This window comes from Callospermophilus lateralis, chromosome 9 (assembly GCF_048772815.1).
Source record: "Callospermophilus lateralis isolate mCalLat2 chromosome 9, mCalLat2.hap1, whole genome shotgun sequence".
Classification (NCBI taxonomy): Eukaryota; Metazoa; Chordata; class Mammalia; order Rodentia; family Sciuridae; genus Callospermophilus; species Callospermophilus lateralis.
Window position 1 is genome coordinate 44,361,259 of NC_135313.1, and position 19,820 is coordinate 44,381,078.

The following is a 19,820-nucleotide window of genomic DNA, read 5'->3' on the forward strand; positions in this document are numbered from 1 at the left end:
TTATTTGAAGCTCAGGAATCTTACAAATAAAAGGCTGTCCAGACTATCCTAAAGCCTTCAGATATGTTGCCTACTTTGTAGATCTCTTGGTCCGGTTAGACTATTGGACTCCTTCATGTCCTGTAGGCACCTCAAACACTACACAATCAAAAGTGAAATGCTTTACATTTGAGTAGAAGGTGGTATTAATTACTTGTTGATTTATTAAAATACAAATAAAAATTAACAGAAAGGAAGAAAACACAAAGTAAAGACGAACACAAATGATGCTGAAAAAGTCTCAAACTCATAACACAAAGTTTGATAAGTTCTGGACAGGTTTAAGGTGATTTGTTTCAAATTGAAAAGGTATTCAAGGAAGCTTTATAAAGTATCCCTCCTCAAGAAAATGCTTTTATATGTCCAAAAACAAGTGCAAAATGTCTGGCAACAAAACAATGATTGGAAATATCACACTCAGAGTCCCTATCCTACCACAAATAAGAACACCTCAAGACAACTTATTATTTTTTTAATGTGAGATTATGAAAATTTCAGGGGAGACCAAAAATAACTCCCTTAAAAGTTAATTTTGGGCTGAGATCCAACAGTGGCAAACCAAGTAATGATCAGCAACACTAATCCCCAAACCTATAGCACAGGGGACATGCCTTGAAATGGACAGGTCATTCAAAAGCAACTTTTTATTTTAGCCTTTGTTAATGCATAATTTCGTTCAGTTATGTTAATGTTGGTATTTCCTTAGGGTCAGTCTTTTTTTTTTAATTTTCATACTCTATATTCTCTCTTCACCTATGCTTACCTATGCCCATGACTTTAATGACTATATATATATATAGTCATATATGGTCATATATATATATGTCAAAAGCTCTAAATGTGTATATTTAGCACAAACATCCCTGTGGAGCTTAAGAATGCACATTTAAATGTTGAACTCACCATCTTCATTTGGGTTTTAGAGGTATGTAACTGTATATATCCAAAACCAAATTAGTGATATTTCTACCTTAAAGAAGTATTTTGTTCAGTGTTTTCTCTCTCAGGCAACAGCTTCTTCATCCACCATTTAGGAGGGCTAGGGACCTGTGAGTCATCCTTATCGCCTTTCTTTCTCACTAATCAAGCCATAGTCATGGTATTACCAAGTATTCTCAATATTTCTCCAAAATGTTTTGTAATGCCGTGTCCTTCTCTTCATTTCCATCGCTACTATCCTACTCCCACATATTTATTATCTCTTGTCTAGACTCTTTTATTAGCTTTCCAACAGATTTCCAGATACCCACTTGTGCCCTCTTCTGATCCACTCTTCCCATGATAGATGGAATGACCAATTTGAAATACAAATCTTTATGTGTGACTTGTTACTCTCTCCATCCACCAACACAATGCACACACATGAACATACACACTTATCTTAAAAAGCTTCAATGGCAACAACATTCTAAATGGAGAAAAATTGAAAACATTCTGTCTAAAATCTGGAACAAGACAAGGATGCCCTCTTTCACCACTTCTAGTCAACATAGTTCTTGAAACTCTAGCCATCACAATTAGACAGAAGAGAGAAATTAAAGGGATACAAGTAGGAAAAGAAGAACTCAAACTATCCCTATGTGCTGATGACATGATTCTACATTTAGAAGACCCAAAAACTCCAACAGAAAACTTCTGGAACTCATAAATTCAGCAAACTAGCATGAAATAAAATTAACACCCATAAATCAATTGTGTTCCTATATATCACCATTAAAGCAACTGAAAGAGAAATTAGGAAAACTATCCGATTCTTAATATCCTCAAAAAAAAAATTGGGAATCTATCTAACAAAAGATGTGAAAGACCTCTACAGTGAAAAGTATAGAATGCTAAGGAAAGAAATTGAAGAAGACGTTAGAAGATGGCAAGGTCTACCATGTTCTTGTATAGGCAGAAATAATATTGTCAAAATGGCCACATTACCAAAAGCACTATACATTTTTGATGCAATTTCTATTAAAATTCCAGTGATGTTCATAGAAATACAAAAAGCAGTCATGAAATTCATTTGGAAAAACAAGAGGCCCATAATAGCCAAAGGAGTCTTTATCAAAAAAAAGTGAAGCAGGAGGCATCACAATATCAAACCTTAGATTATACTACAGAGCTATAGTAACAAAAACATCATGGTATTGCCAAAAAAAAAAAAAAAAAAAAACAGACAAGAAAACCAACAGTACAGTAGAGAAGACACAGAGAAAGACCCAGATAATTACAGTTATTTCATACTAGACAAAGGCACCAAAAACATACTTAGGAGAAAAGATAGCCTCTTCAACAAATGGTGCTGGGAAAATGGGAAATCCATGTATAGCAAAATGAAATTAAACCTCTTTCTCTCACCCTACACAAAACTCAACTCAGAGTGGATCAAAGAACTAGGCATTAGATCACAGACCCTGTGCCTACTAGAAAAAAAGTAGGCCCAAGTCTTTACCATGTTGGCTTAGGAATAGAATTCCTCAACAAGACTCCTAACGCATGAAAAGTAAAATTAAGAATTAATAAAAGGGATGATATAAAACTTAAAAACTTTTTTTACAGCAAAGGAAACAATCAAGAACATGAAGAGAGAGAGAGCCTACAGAATGGGAGAAAATCTTGGCCACCTTCTTCTCAGATACAGCATTAATCTCCAGGGTATATAAAGAACTCAAAAAACAACACCAAAAACCAAATAACCCAATCAATAAATGGGCAAAGGAACTGAACAGGCACTTCACAGAATAAGAGATACAAATGGTCAACAAATATATGAAAAAATGTTCAGCATCTCTATCGATTAGAGAAATGCAAATTGAAACTACAAAGAGATTCCATCTCATTCCAGTCAGCAGGGCAATTATCAAGAATACAAGTAACAATGCTGGTGAGTATGTGGGGGAGCGGGGAAAGGTACACTCATACATTGCTGGTGGGACTGCAAATTGTTGCAACCACTCTGGAAAGCAGTATGGAGATTCCTCAGAAAACTTGGAATAGAGCCACAATTTGACCCAGTTATCTCACTATTTTGCATATAATCAAAGGACTTAAAATCAGCATGCTATAGTGACACAACCACATCAATGTTTACAGTGGCTCAATTCACAATAGCTAAACTATGGAACTAACCCAGGTACTTGTCAACAGATGAATGGATAAAGAAAGTAGGATATATATTCATGGAAATCTACTCCACCATAAAGAGAAATGAAATTATGGTATTTGCCAGTAAATGGAATAAAGTAAGCCAATCCCCCAAAACCAAAGGCTAAATGTTCTCTATAATATGTGGATGCTAACTAACAATAAGTTTAAAATTATCAAGTAGTTTAATAATCTTGGAGTGGAATAACAACAAATATTTAATATTAAAATGAAATGCAGAAATACCAGATTCCAAGTACAGGTTTTTTGTTTTTTTTTGGTACTGGGGATTGAACTCAAGGTCACTTGACCACTGAGCCACATCCCCAGGCCTATTTTTGTACTTTATTTAGAGATAGGGTCTCACTGAATTGCTGAGCACCTCGCCATTGCTGATCCTCCTGTCTGAGCCTCCCAAGCAGCTGGGATTACAGGTGTACGCCACTGCACCCAGCTCCCAAAATACACTTTAAATCTGTTGTAAAACTCTCAACAAGTATGCATAAAGCATATTGAAATAGAAAAACTTTTTGTAACATAGATGACAGAAAATTTTAAATATAGTTTACTTGCAGAGAAAACAGGAAAAAAATCTAAAAAGTTCTATATAAGTTCTATATAAGTGATTCACAAAAGCCATAATATAAAGGTCAATTAAACTGTAAAATGTATTCAATATCATGAGAAATAAAAAATCAAGAGAAACCATAAGATATAAAATTCAATTTTCAGAATTTGATAAACACAAAAATGACTAATAAAATTAGGTATAAAAGAAGATGCAGCAAAATATTCATCAACATTTTTGTCTGTTTCTTCCACTGAATCATGGAAAGTATAAAATCATCTTCTCAAATTGTTTTTCCAGAGATTTGATAAATGTAAGAAGGCCCTGGGGCTGGAAGCCAGTAGGGAGTAGGAGAAAGAACAGTAGATAAAAGTGGCCTCACGGCTATCAATTTTACCTGTAACTTCAAATAACTTAAATAATAACTTGTAAAAATCATGTGTACATAGACATGAATGTTTAAAATAGAGTGGAACTTAAAATTCACATGACAAAAGCAATTACACAATGGCAGAAAATTGATTTAGACTCCAGCCTGGGAAGAAGTTGTGGATATACATTTTCCATGTGAATTTCATGGCAGATATTGGTGTGTTTGCCATGGAATGTGAAACTATTACCGAGCTGATGCTATGGGATAAATATGCTTAAATCATCCAACATACCAGCTGAACTGAATAAATAAGTGATGTAACTGATATTAATGGGAAATGTACAGGGGAAGCATAGGACCTGGGTACCCAAAATAGGCTGGTATTTGGAGAGGAGAGAAAGCAAAGAAGTCTACTTGAATGATGTTTTTTCTTAATGCATCCTGATGGATAAAGATGGAGTCTTCAGAAATAAAGTATGCCAGACATGAAAAATAAATAAAGGCATGGAGTTCTTCTAAGTCTTGACTTGCAAGGGGAGGCCCCTAGTGGGCTGGGTAGGCAATTAATTGCATGCAAAGGATTGGTGGGAGACACAAAAATGGGAGAGTTAACATAAAGAAACTTGTGAATAAACTGCACATACTGGAAATTATTCTGGAGATGGTTGTAGGAAACTGTGATTCTCAATCGAGAGTATAATCATATCCTGTAGAGGGCCCTCAGAAAGGGTGAGAAGGGTGTTTGTAACTGTCATTGGGGAATATCTTACACATTTCATGGATGAGCCAAGGATGATGAATATGTTGCCTGCAGGCCAATACCTTAAAACAAAATCCAAAATGCTCTCTCTCTCTCTCTCTCTCTCTCTCTCTCTCTCTCTCTCTCTCTCTCATACACACACACACACACACACACACACACACACACACACGGGCGGGAGGGGAGGTGGGGAAGGAAAGAAAGAAAAAAGAATCAACAGCAGAACATTCACTGAAAGATATTGAATTGTTTTAAGCAAGTAAGACACATTGTGATTTGCATGTTAGAAAGATCACCTTGACAGAAATACTCAGGAAGAAATTTTAATTTGAATGAGAATGAAAGCAAAGAGATTCATTAGAACAATGTTTGAGAAAAAGAAGCAGAGAATGAAAAGTCAATGTCACTGCAGACTGGGAAAGAGCTGCATTGGGGGGATATATAGAAACAGAATCAAAAAAATCTGATGAAAGAGTGAGGAGTCAAGGAAGCAGGGATTTTAGAATAATTCACGTTTCTAGTTTAGGTAGTTGGAGGAAGGTGATGGAATTTACTGAGAATGGATAAGGAGGTGAAGGATGTGCATTCGGTGTTTGTTGGAGTATCCACTAAGCGACTGGTCAGGGTTATACTTAAAGACCTGGGTGCCATCCCATGGGGTAGTTGTTGGGTTTTTTATGTGGATGGGAAACTCACGGTGTTTGTAAAAGGAGATGAAACATTATCATTTAGTCATAGAATCCTGAATCTTGGTAGTTAAAGGTAACTGGGAACTTTGAAAAAGAAAGTTTGAAGTCACTTCTGAGGCTATAATGTATCTTTTATTCTCATTTTCACAGTTTCATGATTAAACTCAAGAAAATAGAGTTGAGGATAAAAGTTCTGGTTGAAAATGGAACTAGACAAAAACAGTAACGAGGCTGTTATAATAGGGAATCCTAGAGATGAAATTGTGCTAATTTAGCACAATCCTACATAATTTATGCTTGCAATTCCCTGCTGGGTTTTATTTTGAAGCTATAACCCCAAACCTCAAATGATATCTAATTCTCATTAATATTTTATGTGATTTTCTTACAAATTACACAACTCTGAAGATAGTATTTATGGTTTTCAGAGAACACAATTCATCACAATTTAAGGGGTACATACCAAACACATATGCATACAAACAATTATGGTTTAATGTCATTAATATTGCAAGGAATTGGTCTCCATCCACATAATGTAAGATAAAAACTGGAGATTGAAATGGTAATAAATAGAGGGAAGTAGAACTGTGATGGTAAATGTGAACAATTTTCCCAGTCCTTCCTCAGTTGAAACTGTTAGGAGATAGATCTTATAATGAAAGGCAGCTGGAGATACAGAATGATCCCAAACGTTAGTCAATTTAATGAGAAAAATGCAACATAAATTGAAAACATCTGTAGTCAGAAGTTGAGCCTTAAAGATTCAAGAGGATGTTGACGTTCGAGCCCCTCCCTGAGACATCTGACATGTTTCTTTGCACATTGCTGTTTTGAGGGCTCTTAGAGACTGTGACTGCCTATTTTAAATTGTGTTTTTGCTGACTCCACCAAGCATAGTTTCCAGGAGGGTTTAATTCAAGACAAAATTTGAAAATCAGGTCCAAATCATTTTTGTTAATCCCATTAATGATGCCCTCCTCTACAGTTCCTCGCTGGCCTCAAAGCCCTTGTTGGCCCTGAAAATTAAATCCGCCTTTTCTTAATCCATTCAACGCTCCAGGCTCTCAAATCAAACTCTTGATGACGCTTTCACCACATCCTCCTTTCCACCATGTACACACCATGCTGTCCTTTTCCCCTTTCCTTTGAAAGTTTTGCTCCCTAATGATTTCGTTTTGGAGCCAGATGATTTCATCGGCCATCTGTAGAAGGATGATTTCCAAATCTATTTAGCCGCCCCTGACCTAGTATTCTCTAATCAGTCACATATTTTATCATGTTCAGCCACCCTTCCAAATGAATCACTGTCGGGTCCAACTGCCACGTAGGAAGCTGTGAGAAATACTGGAGTTGTGTAACTTGTCCAGTTAGTTCTTATTAAAAGGAAACATCTCTTGCATGACTTTTGAAGTCCTTCTTCAGCTGTCCCCATTTTCCCTCTTTAACCTAATTTCCCAGCACATCTTTTTACAGTGTGACTCTTCAGTTGAGTCCTAAAAGAAGATGTCCTTTACTACATTTTAACATTTACTACTTGTTAAGGTTAAGGTTCTTTAGTTTCATCTTCTCCAAAATGTAGATTCATGCTTCTTTCTTCCATAGTAACTATCTGCTATGTTTTGAATATGCTTTGTCTTCTTCAAAACTCATGTTAAATCCCTATTAGGAGATGTTAAGAAGTGGGACCAGGTGGGATCTTTAAGAGGGGAAAGGTCTGAGACCTACCCCTATCCCCTATCCATGTGATTAATAGATTAATTTTTTTTTGTTTTGTTTTGTTTTTTTGTTTTTTGAGAGTGGATCTGCTATATAAGCCAGTTTGGCTAAGTTTCTGTCTTGTTCTTGTCTAACACAATGTGACACTAACACTGTCAAAAACACAGTGTCACATTGTGTTTTTGCATCCATCAGATGCATCCCCTTGACCTTGAATCAGAACTGTGAGTGAAAAGAAACCTCTGTTCTTTATAACCTACGAAGTCTGTATTATTAGCAACAGAAAACATAGACAGTATCTCTTCATTGCCTGTAAATCTGATCATGGCTCCCATATTTTCCTTGACTTTGTGCTCACCTTAAACAACAAACAGCCTTCTGGTTGGTATTCTTTACATGACTCTACATTGAAAAGCAGATGGAATAAAATTTAATCACTTTGCCATTTTAAGCTCTCTGGTCTATACTCTATTTCTGGCCTTATCACTCATAATACCATCCCACGAAACCTATACTCCCTCTGAAACTGGGATTACTGCCAAATATAACTCTCAACTCTGCACCCCTTTCCTTAGAATATTTTCTGGGGTATTTTGTTTCCCTCCCTAAACAAAAACATTCTATCACTTAAAGTCTGGCTTACGCACCATCTACTGCATTGGTTTTTCTTGAGGGCCTCCAAGTAGATGTGATTGTTTCTTCCTGTGGCTTTATAAACCATTCCATCTTTCTAATATAACACATATTGAATCTTGTGACATACAGTGTATATGTCATCATATTTTGCTGTATTTCATGCTTTCACATTCTCCTTTAATCTTCTTGTGTATTTTTTATAAACCTTGCCCTTAGTAATTACTCAATAACGTTGCTGAATTGAATGAATTTGGGTAACCTGGATTCTTCACTGTCACATGGACATAGAAATCATGGCTGCTTCTATTTCCCCTCATTTTTTTTTGTGTGTGTCTTATTCTGAAATGGCCTTCCTTTTCCTATCATTTAACTAAATAATACTCCTATTTTATCATAATTTTATCTTCTTAAATAACTGTCCAAACAATATAATTATTACTGAGCAATAATCCCTTTTCTGTTCCACTATCTTTATCTCTTATGGTTAGCCCAGCACAATGAAGCACTTAATTGTATACTGTGAATACTTTTGTGCCATTTCATATGGGTTCAACTTACCTATTCTAGACAACACATTTGTAAAGAAAGTGATTTTGTGGCATATTTTTCTCTAGTGTTTAGCAGAGTACTGAACATGGAATAACATATAGTAGATAGTATGGTATTCTACCTACATTCCCTCTTCGAAGCCTAAAGTATTCATCTACCATTTTTTTTTTTTTTTTTTTTTGCTTATAAAAATCTCCTCCTGAGATTGGCTTTTTGGAATTCAAAGTTCATTCTGGAATCTGACTCTAGTTGAAGTTTGGTGATCTGCAGAGTAAAGATTTATATTTGGCCTTCTTTTTATTAGTGCAACTCTTGGGCAAAGAGATGAAACTTTTAAACAATATTTATGTTTTTATTTAAGCACAGAGAAAGGGCAGAGATTTCCTTTTGTGCCTTAAGCCAAGAAGTTAAGGATTTGAACTTGTCATTTTCTTTCTTTATATTACTGAGTAAAAACAGTCACACTCATATGCAGTCCTGCAGTTTCTCGTAAAATCAAATGTACCATTGTGTAGTGGAGACCCTTGTCTCCTTGAGACTTGACTTTAAAGTGCAAAACACTTTGTGTGATCATAGAGGATTAACCCTCTTTTTATGGATTTCAAAATTCCCTCTCCTGGATATGAGCTAAATTTTTCTACTTTTACCCCAACAAATACAAATAGTCGATCCTGAAATATTTTCATTTTCTTGCATTTCTACTGTCTGCTATCTCTGCAGTTACCAATTGCTGACCTTGTCTTGATTCTTAGCTATAAACATCCTAAACCAACTTTAACTGCCTTATATTGAAATGCAATTAATGCATTTTATTCAGAGCAATTCAAACAAAGGTATAGAATCCAAAATTATAAAATCAACAGAAATGAAGTGAATGCTTGTTTTCAAGGGAAACTTCAAAATAATACTCCAGAAGCACCTGGTATTTCTGGAATAAACATTGGATAGTGGATATCATTTCTGGCACTATTGCTCAAACTATGTTTGAAATCTGACTTTTACTGCCTCAATTACAGCTGTGACAACCACCAAAATGTCTTTTCTATTCTTCATACTTTTTGTGGTTATTACAATGGTAGATGGAATGGTGTCTCCCTAAGTAAATTCATCTACGAATTCCTAGAACCTGTGACTATTTTTCATTGCATGAGCCAGGAAGGAATTAAAGTTGCTGGTTAGAATCAAGGCTGCCATAAGGTGATCCCAATGTGACAATTATCCTGGTTTATCTAATTGGGCTCCACATTATCATAAATGTTCTTATATGTGAGAGGAAGGCACAAGAGTCAATATCAGAATGATGTGATATGGGCAAGACTTGGCCAAATATTGCCAGCTTTGAACATGAAAGTGGATCACAAACCATGGAATCTGTGAAGCCTCTACAAGCTGGGAGAGGAAAAGACATAGTTTCTCCCTAGAGTCTCTCAAAAGGTACATAGCCTTGCTGGACACTTCTATTTTAGACAATACCTAGTTTAGATTTTTGCAAAGTAAAATATTTAGACACCAGAAATGTGAAAAAAAAATATGCAGTAGAAAGTCACCAACTTTGTGGCAATATGCTACAGCAGTGATAAGAAACTAATACAAATATCTCCAGATTCAAACTTTTGGGTGTGTCTGTCAGATTTACCAAGCTCAGATCACATGCCTAAATCCTAATTCAATTAAAGACTGGAAAAGCAAATTGCTTCTAACCTCAAATAAAACATTGATTGCAAATTTCTTGCAGTAAGATAGGGCTTTAAATGCTTGGGTAGGTACTGAATATACTATTATGGTATTATGTAAAAATGTGGATGTGTAACCGATGTGATTCTGCAATCTTTGTAATGTTTTGAATAACCAATAAAAAAAACGAATAAGCGAAAGAATAATAATTTTAAGTCTTCCTTTATCTGAATATTATGTATCAATTACACATGTGTTAAAGCTATATTAGTAAAATAAACTACTGTCTATGATATAGTAGTTACAAATATGGGAAAGGAACGCTGTATTTCATATGATTCTCTTTGTTTAAAATAAAGCGCTAAGAAATATAATTTGCTAAACCATACAACTGGCTTGTGTGCACTGCCTCTTTGTGTATATATTTAAACATTTATATGCATTAAAAATTTATATGTAAATAATATATAATATTGTGATATATTATTGAATGAAGAAAATTAAATTCAATAAAACATTTCTCAAAAGATGCATCAGAAACTGTAAACATTGGTTGCTTCTAAGTTGGAGTCTTGATATTTGATAAATTTTCAATTTTGAAAGTATTATTGTTTTTATTAGTGATATAGAGTGATTAAATCTCAAATTATAAAGTCAATATTCAAGATCATACTAATTTTATTCATGGTGACTATAAGGATAAGAACTTGATGGTGGAGAGGGGCTGACCCACGAGGTCAAAGTGACAGCATTTAGAGATGGTAGAAAATGCCTCATCTTGAAATTATTTTAAATATTTTTAGAAAAGTATTAGTTTAATTTTTAATGGGCAATAAAATTTGTGTGTATTTATCATATACAACATGATGTTTTGAAACAGGTATACATTGTGGAATGGCTAAATCAAGCTAATTAGCATATTCGTACGTTTATCTACTTCTTTCTTTTTGGTGAGAACACTTAAGATCTACTCTCTTAGCAATTTTCAGGAATACAGTGCATTGTTGTTAACTATAGTCTTCATGTTGTACAAAAGATCTCTCAAGTTTATTCCTGTAATCTGACTCTAATTTTCTCTCCTTCAACCAATATCTTTCCAAACTTGTCTCACCTACAGCCCCTACTAACTGATACATTATTTCTCTTTAATGAGTTCAACTTTTTTAGATTCTACATATGGGTGAAATTATGTGATATTTTTCCATTATTCTGAATAGTAAAGTGTTTCGCTGGATCAGTCTTCCTCCCTGATCATTCCCACTTTAGTGACACCCTATTTACTATGTTACTGTTCCTAGAGACTAATCCTTTCAAACAGAATGCTCTCAGTTTTCAATATGCTCCAAGAACTCCACTAAATATGATCTAAAAATCTGCATGATTCCCTCCTGAGCATTCTCTCTATTCTGAACATGTTATATAATTTCATATTCTCAAATCGTTGTATAATTAAACTTGAAAGTTAGAATTGAATCTATTTTTCAAGAAAATCATTAGAGTTCTTGGGTATAGACATGTATTCGTTAGATCTGTGAACAGTGACAAAAACCAGGAGTGTTTCATTATGATATTTTATTATGGGTGTCTGTAAGAAAAAAAGATCAACAACCACATACAAGCTTACAAAGGAAAATTTCAAAACATTCTCCGTGTTATTGTGACAAAAGCAGCCCCGTAATTTGTTTTTCGTTGTTGATTTTTACAGGATGAAGGGACAGATTCCCTGTGGCATGCCAATTAATCTTTCTGATGGGAGACAAGGTACAGACATTGTGCATTCATGGTTTGAAAGCAGAGTTCTGAAAGTGAAAGTTCATTAGCACCATAACATGTGTCTTTAAAGCCTCCCAAATGTTTTTCATTTTCACCAGCAATGACAAGTAAAGAGAGAAGCACCTTGAATAGCATTTGATAGCCAAGATGAAGATAACTGTGGAGTAGAAAATGTTTGCTTAAGTTTTTGGACTACCTTTTTTTTTTTCCACCAATATTCTAGGAAATTAATCAATGAAATTCATACATTTGGTTATCTTACACAAATTGTTCAGTCTTCTGGGACTCAAAGAATTTATCTGTTTCTGACCAGTTGAGGTAGTTAAAGAGGGAGGTCATTTCTAATTTCATGTCTGACTATTTCAGAAAGAAAGATTATCTTTTCCTGGTGAGCACAATTATTGCTGTACAGATGGGCTAGGATTCAAGAATGTAACACAGTGTTATTGTAAGAGTGTTGAAGTTTATTTATTATAGCACCATTGAGACATTTTGAAATTGGAATTGGTAAAAAAATAAAACAAAAAGCATTTGAACTGTATTTGTAGAACAGCAAAAAAAAAAAAAAAAAAAAAGTATCCTTTTTTGTCAAATTACACTTTTTCCAAAAATTTTGGAAATAAATAACTGGAATTTAGTTGGTCACTTGTACTGGTTGACAAGGTTAGAACAAGAGGAACACATATGGAATGTGGAATTTTTTTTGCTGGAGTTTCAGATAGAGTTTGGCTTATAGAAAGCAAACAGGGCCAATGTCCACACCAAATTCTTGATCAGGACCACCAACATCATAGGGTGCAATATCTACAATAGGTAGTCTCACGGCCTTGCGTGTTCTATATTCAAAGACTGTTTTGCTCCATTCCCCAGTGTGTTTCTGTAAAAAAGATCAAAAAAAGTATAAGTGATCATGACTTTACAATTACTTAGAAATTTCCTTATGACTAAACTGAAAAATATCTTTCTTTACTAAGGAAGTTTTAGTGTGCCATATTATCTTTTATATATATGAGACCTGCTTTATTTAAAATTTTAATCCTTTAGTTGCTAAACAATACTCTTAGTCAAAAGTCTCATGGGACTGGAGGGTAGACCCAGTAGAAAGATTGCCACAGTCCTCCCCGTTCTCCAGAGGCCTGATTCTGGTTATTGTTACCAGGCATAAATTTGCTTACTAAAAGTTCCACCCCCAGTGGAACTTGCTAACATTATCAGCAAGATCTTCCTTTGTTCATAAATGCAAATAACACAAGATAGATTTGAAGTTAACCTGAAGTTTTATAAGAGAAGAGATTGTACATTGAATTCATATAGAAACTATTATGCAGAACATATAGAACCATAAAAATTATCACAACCCAATTATCTAGTAAAATTTATATTACAGGTTTAAACTTCCACTGCTTTCCACCTGGAAGTTAAGATCTATTTTTGTGGTATGTAACATTCTCTGCAGTGCATTGGTAGAAGCTATGCCAAATTCACAACAAATGTCATCTTTTGTTTGCCCTGTTGTTTTTATTTTTTCATTTCAAAAAATGATTAATCAAGAAATGCTAACTGCAATATGAACTATGTAGATAAAATTCATTACTTACAGTGCAACCATCCTCCAGAACTGTGTATGTGAATTTGCTATTTCCTTCAGCCTTGAATTCACCTTCATTTGACCCCATCAACTTCAGGGCTTTCTTTACATTCCCACTGGCCTGATCCATGTATGCAATGCTATTCTTGCAGTGATATGTGATGTTCTGGGAGGCCCGGCTTGAGAGAAGTCGGAGATATGCCAATTGAACATCGAGCACATCTTCAGGAAGTTCAGGATTGCCATAGCTAAACTGTAATAGGGAATAAATAAAAATGATCAAACATTATAGTTTTACCTTCATGTAAGAGCTTCATGTAGTAATAGTATGAATGCTGCAATATAAGCTATTCATATATAAATATAAATATATTTTTATGGTGTGCCAGAGTAAAATACTCTTAAGAAGTGGAAAAAAAAAAAAAAAAGATGTTTGCCTGCAAAGTAATTCAATCCAGTTTAGCTCTTATTGAGAGGAAAGTTATAAAAGCATAGTCACCTCAATATACAAAATCCTTTGGACTCTTCTATGTATTAATTAACATAGCTTTGTGATGCACAGTTAGGAGGAACAGAATATCTTGGGTAAGTAGGGATGACTTACTTCAAAAGCTATGTCCTTTCTTACCTGAAAACCACCATCCATGGACTCTCCAAACCAGACATGTTTCTTCTCAGCCCCAGTATCTGTCCACCAGTTCTTACGTGGAACAGTCAAAGGACTAGCCTGTATGCATGTTTCCCCAGTTTCCATGTTACAGAATACTTTGATAGCATCCATCTTGCAACCTTGGTTAGGATCAACCCAATATTCTCCTGAATAGTCAAAAAAAAAAAAAAAAGAAAAGAAAAAAAAAGTACAATAGGTATTGTTAATAAAATCCAGTAATGAGACTTGAACCAGAATGTCTTTGTTTACTGATAAGACATAATAGTGTCAACTGCTAATGGTTTTATATTTTATGTATAGTATATAGAGAATATTTAAAATGAAATTACCAAGGTAAAAAGTTAGCTTTAACTGTAGAAAATGGCAAGATAAATATAATGTCTTGGTTTTGAATAATGGAAATATCATAAGCCAAGAACTTTTGATTGGTGTATATGATGTGGTAAATTCACTTCTTTTTTTTAAAAAAATCGAGTGAATATCTAATGTGAATTTGTTTAACAAAATAAGCTGGTTGTCTAATCCAGAATTATGTCAATCTAGCTAAATCTATTTTAATTAATTTGTACAAGTGACTCAGACCAAGGCAATACTCCGTATCTAGATACTTACAAGCTTGAAATAATTTTGTTTTTAAGAAATAGTTAACTTAATGTGTGAAAAACCTTCCACTATAACAATATTCTATATAATTCTTTAACAATTTTCATTTGTTTCTAAATTTGAAATTTTTAATAATGAGACTTCACAATTAGTTAAATTATAATACATACACATAGCAATAGCCAAATTACACTAAAGTGATGCATATTTAATCCTGAGAATGCAATGACATTATGTCACTTTATCACTCACATCACTCTGATAATATTCAGAAATATACTAAGCTATGATTTGTATTACAATTTCTACAAAATTGTTCTTAAGTTTTTCTATATTTGAAATATTTTGAAGTTATTTATGTTACACTTTAAATATTTTGTCACAGCATTTTCAATTCAGTTAACAGTATTTACTAATTTGGCTTAAAAATATTTTCCATTCACAGTGAAAGTTTTCTCTGTCAAATTCTAAAATAAGCAGCTTTGTCTTTAGTCCTGTGACCATGAGTATTTAAGACTCTCAAACATACCACTCTTGAGTTCAGGATGGCAGAATTTCAGGTCTCTGCAGTTCCTAGCAGGGTTTTTACGAGAACCATCAGGACTAATGAGGCTTTCTATTTGTCCGTTAACAGATTTCAGTGAAGACATAATTTCTTCAGTGTTGATTTTGAAATCCATTGGATCATCTCCATAATATGGTGCAAAACCACCAGATTTTTCACCTCCAACCCCACCTAGAGCAGCAGCCCCACCACCACAGCAAGGACCAGGGGCACCAGGGGGTCCAGGAGGGCCTGGTTGTCCTGGGTGTCCTGGGGAGCCCTAGAATAGGTAAAAACATGGATCACTGAAGTGTTATTGCTTGGTTGCCGCTGAAAGATTATGCCACTCATCCAAGAAAATGCATTGAAAACAACTCATATGTTGTGTCATAGTTACTTTAACAAATGTTCACTTGGGTGCTTTTATAGTCACATTATTATAAACTTAAATAACTATAATTCACAACCAAGAAATGTATTGTTCCACTATGTAAATGTAAGTAGTGTTTAAGAATATATTTTACTCTATCATTTGTCTGTATAAAGAATGTAGGCAAACAGCCCAGAAAACACAACTCTAACACTGTCATCATAGAGGGAACAAAATAAGGAAACCTAGGTTCTTATCCCAAATTTTCCATTAGCCTGGAGTCTTTGGGTTATCACTTATTTGTGTTTTCATTGCTCCATGCATAGCTTGTAGATATAATGGTTTATATTTCATTTACCTTAAAGGTGTGAGACAGGAGTGTATTAGAAATGATGGTATCAGTAGCAATATAAGAATCACAACAGTGAAAGTTTAGAAGTAAATTCACTACATACATGCAAATTGCCATGATTATCCCAGTTGTGAGTTCTAGAGAATGAAATCAAAACTTGCCTGGTTCATTTGGTTAATTGAGCAGATAACATTATTTTCAGTTACCAGTTATCAAACTATAAAACCTTTTTTTCCCCTTGTTCTTATAGTTTGGAAGAAAAAGTCTTAATGCAGTCAAGAATGTTTTCGAGTTATTGCTCATTTTCTAAATCAAATTATTACTTTGTATTTAACTCACTACATCAGTTTGATAATATTGTACAGAATTTCTGAAAATGTGAAGATTGCAGAAAATTAAATATACACATGTTCAAGTGATGTCTTACCTCAGATCCTCTTTCACCTCTGTTACCTCGAGGCCCTGGTGGTCCAATGGGACCTGGATGTCCAGAGGTTCCATCTTTTCCAGGAGGTCCATGAGGTCCAACAGGTCCCTAAGAAATTATCACAATATCATAAAGTTAGAATAACTTCCTATAGTGAAAACATTTTAAAATGTGGACCTTCCAATGTATATCTGTAGTACTTACTCTGGGGCCTGCAGGTCCTGGACTACCAACAGCACCCTGGTGACCAGAAGGACCCTAGAAAGAAAAGAAGGATAAATATAAGTGACAACCTTAAAAATGTTTAGGAAACTGTACATTTATGATCAGATCAAAAGACCATGGTGATCCTAATGAAATGTGCTTTTCTTTTTAATTTCCACACTGGTTTATGCCTAGTGTTATTTCAAATAAATTCTTAAACTATTTTTTAATCCCTTCTGGCAATATATTTTCAGAGATGGAAAGTTTTCTAAGTCTTTACATTTTTCTCCACTCATCAGTTAAACTGCATTCAAGGAAATTTTCTAACAATGGATGTACTTACAGGAGAACCTGGGGGGCCTGGATTGCCTGGGAATCCTCGATGTCCTTTGATACCATTAGAGCCACGTTCACCAGTTTCACCTTTGTCACCACGTGGGCCTTGAGGACCCTTTAGAAATATGTTTAAAATTAAGGCTATATACATGCATACACTTTGAAAAAATAAAATAGAATTTATAGAAATTAAATCTCTTGTATGGCATTCTAGTTAGAAATCCCCATGAACAGACCCTTCACACATTCATGAAACAATAAAGACTGCTTTTTTGTGGTTGCTTTAACTTTGTGCTACTAAATGCATGGAATCCCAATAACTGATGTTTATATCCTTGACCTCAAGGAATTTTTAGAACCTGAATTGTATTCTGTATTGCCAAAGGGGGGTTTATATTTGTTCCAAAGTTATATATTGTGTTATTCTCTCTTCCTGACCATGCCAGAATATAGAATATTTCCTGCACTGTATGATGAGTTAAAACACAGAATGAAACTTACAGGAGCACCTCGGGAACCAGCAGGACCAGGGGCACCAGCAGGACCAGCAGGGCCCTGGGACAAAAACAAACAAATGAACAAATAAACATAGAATTGTTTATGTTCATTAGTACAATTTTGTTTTGAAAAGTTAACAATTTCATTGTGAAGGAACAATAGCATGCATTATTAGAATTTGTTTTGTCCTTCAAAGTCCTTTTCCTATTTGTATCTATACAAGGTGGGGGGTCTAACCTGGAAAACTAGACAACAGTTCTATTAATTTAGTTTTGTATTTACTCAGCATACAGATTGTTGTTCTGATTAACACTGTTTCAGATTTTAGATAGGAATTTTTTCATTGACTAAATGCTAGAAACTCCTATTACATCTTGATTATTGTATTTGCCTAAGAATCACTAGTGTAAGAACTGTAACACAAATCAGAACAGATATTTTGGTCAGAAGATTTGACATTCTATCTTCTCATTGCAAATCTTTTTCTTTGAGGAAAACAGACAAGTAAAGAGAGGCAGTGTTGATTGGGACTCACAGCTTCTCCTCTGTCACCACTCTTTCCAGCTGGACCAACAGGACCAGGTGGGCCTGGATGACCAGGAGCACCAGGGGCACCAGGAGAGCCATTTTCACCACGATCACCCTGGGGACAAATTCACAGGTCCAAAATAAATGAGATGATCACGTGCTTATAGTACACATACTTATGATTCATGTGTTTGTTATACCTTGCCACCAGGAGCACCATCTCGGCCTGGCAGACCATCTGATCCAGGGTTTCCCTGATTAAAAGAGGGAGAGAGAGGGAAAGGAAATAAACTTCCTTCAAACCATCCAAATACAATATAAACCACTCATTCTTAATGGGGCAATATAGTTCTCAAGGTGTGGAAATCAGTTCTTGGGCAATAAAATGTAGGTATTACGATGATGCAGTTTGGCCCTTCAAAGCATCATAACACCTGAACAGATATGGAGTATTTTTAGGATACTAAATTTTATAAGGTGGAATAAGGTGATATGATTAGGAAAAAAAAGTTTGAGAAAAAGTGATCTGATAATGGAAGTCTACTTGATAATTCCACATTTTATACATATATCAAAATATCACATGGTATCTATTCACATATACAATTAAGATTTGTCAATTTAAAACATTAATTTAAAATCTAAAATAATAAGAAATGACTAATCGCAGATAACTGAGGAACATTTCATCAAAAAAATGTCATAAATTGAGGCTCTCTCTACTAACTTGTTTCTTAATTTAGCTACAATTCATATTTTCTCATGATTATTTATTGGGTCAATATTAAGGATCAGAGCCCTTAAAGGCTATTCTAAGTTGCAATAGGAAGAATATATTATTAGAGAAGCAAAGAGAACTTGGCTACTTGGCCATATTTATACTCTCAGATATTAAGGCTCTATTGTATTTCTCTTTAAGTAAGTGACTAAATTCTACTTGATTTGTTGAACATCCCCTAAGAATTGCTACTTACATCTCTTCCAGGTTCACCAGCTGCACCAGCCAGACCAGGGAGACCTTGGGGTCCAGGAGGACCACGTTCCCCATTGTGGCCACTAGCACCTGGTTTCCCACTTTCACCCTGTGTACAGAGGAGTAAAAGATATTACCTTAACTCAAGAAATCAATTAATATGGTGTTATCACATCTCTTTATTTTTCATAGAAATATCTTGTTTTACTCAATTTCTACTAAAGTTCTTTTCCCTACACTATGCCCACCATGGGGCAAAATTAGAGGGGGAGCAAGCTTTTTGCATTTTCTCATTTGTCCAGTGACTTGGGATATTAAGGGAATACATAATTACACAGATTATCTTATTCAGAGTACATTCTAAAGTGAGTTGTATAAATAGACAGGAATAATGCAAGGAAATGTAATGGTTTACCATCAAAGCACTATAGTTTTATGGTGACTATTAGACTAGCTTTTATTGAATACTTTTGCTATATGAAAACTATACATCTCCTGGTTATACCATACAAATTGAGTACACTTAATATTAAATTTTAATCTCATGACAATATTACTTGACATTTTCAAAAGAAATGCTTACAGTGTCATAATGTGAGCACAAATAAAAATGAAATTTGATTACCCTACTTACCAAATGGAACATTTTAAATGCTATGTACTAAAATATTATGGTAATACTAGTAAAAGTAAATGAAGACTGCAAAATGACTAGAGTGGATGGATAATAGGTATCAGTTAAAGACTTTCATAGATTTATAAGCAAAGAATGTTACTTCCTTCAAGATTGACAGACAACAAGCTCAAGAATATTC

General features: G+C 34.6%; 1 protein-coding gene across 1 annotated transcript in view; it reads right to left on the reverse strand.

Annotated features, from left to right (window-relative positions):
- Positions 1-11,696: 11,696 nt before the first annotated feature.
- The window catches only part of Col3a1 (collagen type III alpha 1 chain), a 38,066-nt gene continuing 29,942 nt past the window's right edge, over positions 11,697-19,820 (reverse strand). Inside the window, exons 41-51 of the mRNA XM_076866926.2 lie at positions 19,007-19,114; positions 18,233-18,286; positions 18,040-18,147; positions 17,508-17,561; positions 17,014-17,121; positions 16,671-16,724; positions 16,467-16,574; positions 15,303-15,597; positions 14,129-14,316; positions 13,511-13,753; positions 11,697-12,789 (exon numbers count right to left, since the gene is read on the reverse strand). Coding sequence (XP_076723041.1) covers positions 12,643-12,789; positions 13,511-13,753; positions 14,129-14,316; positions 15,303-15,597; positions 16,467-16,574; positions 16,671-16,724; positions 17,014-17,121; positions 17,508-17,561; positions 18,040-18,147; positions 18,233-18,286; positions 19,007-19,114 — 1,467 coding nt within the window. The 3' untranslated portion in view covers positions 11,697-12,642. The remainder of the gene's footprint in view (positions 12,790-13,510; positions 13,754-14,128; positions 14,317-15,302; positions 15,598-16,466; positions 16,575-16,670; positions 16,725-17,013; positions 17,122-17,507; positions 17,562-18,039; positions 18,148-18,232; positions 18,287-19,006; positions 19,115-19,820) is intronic.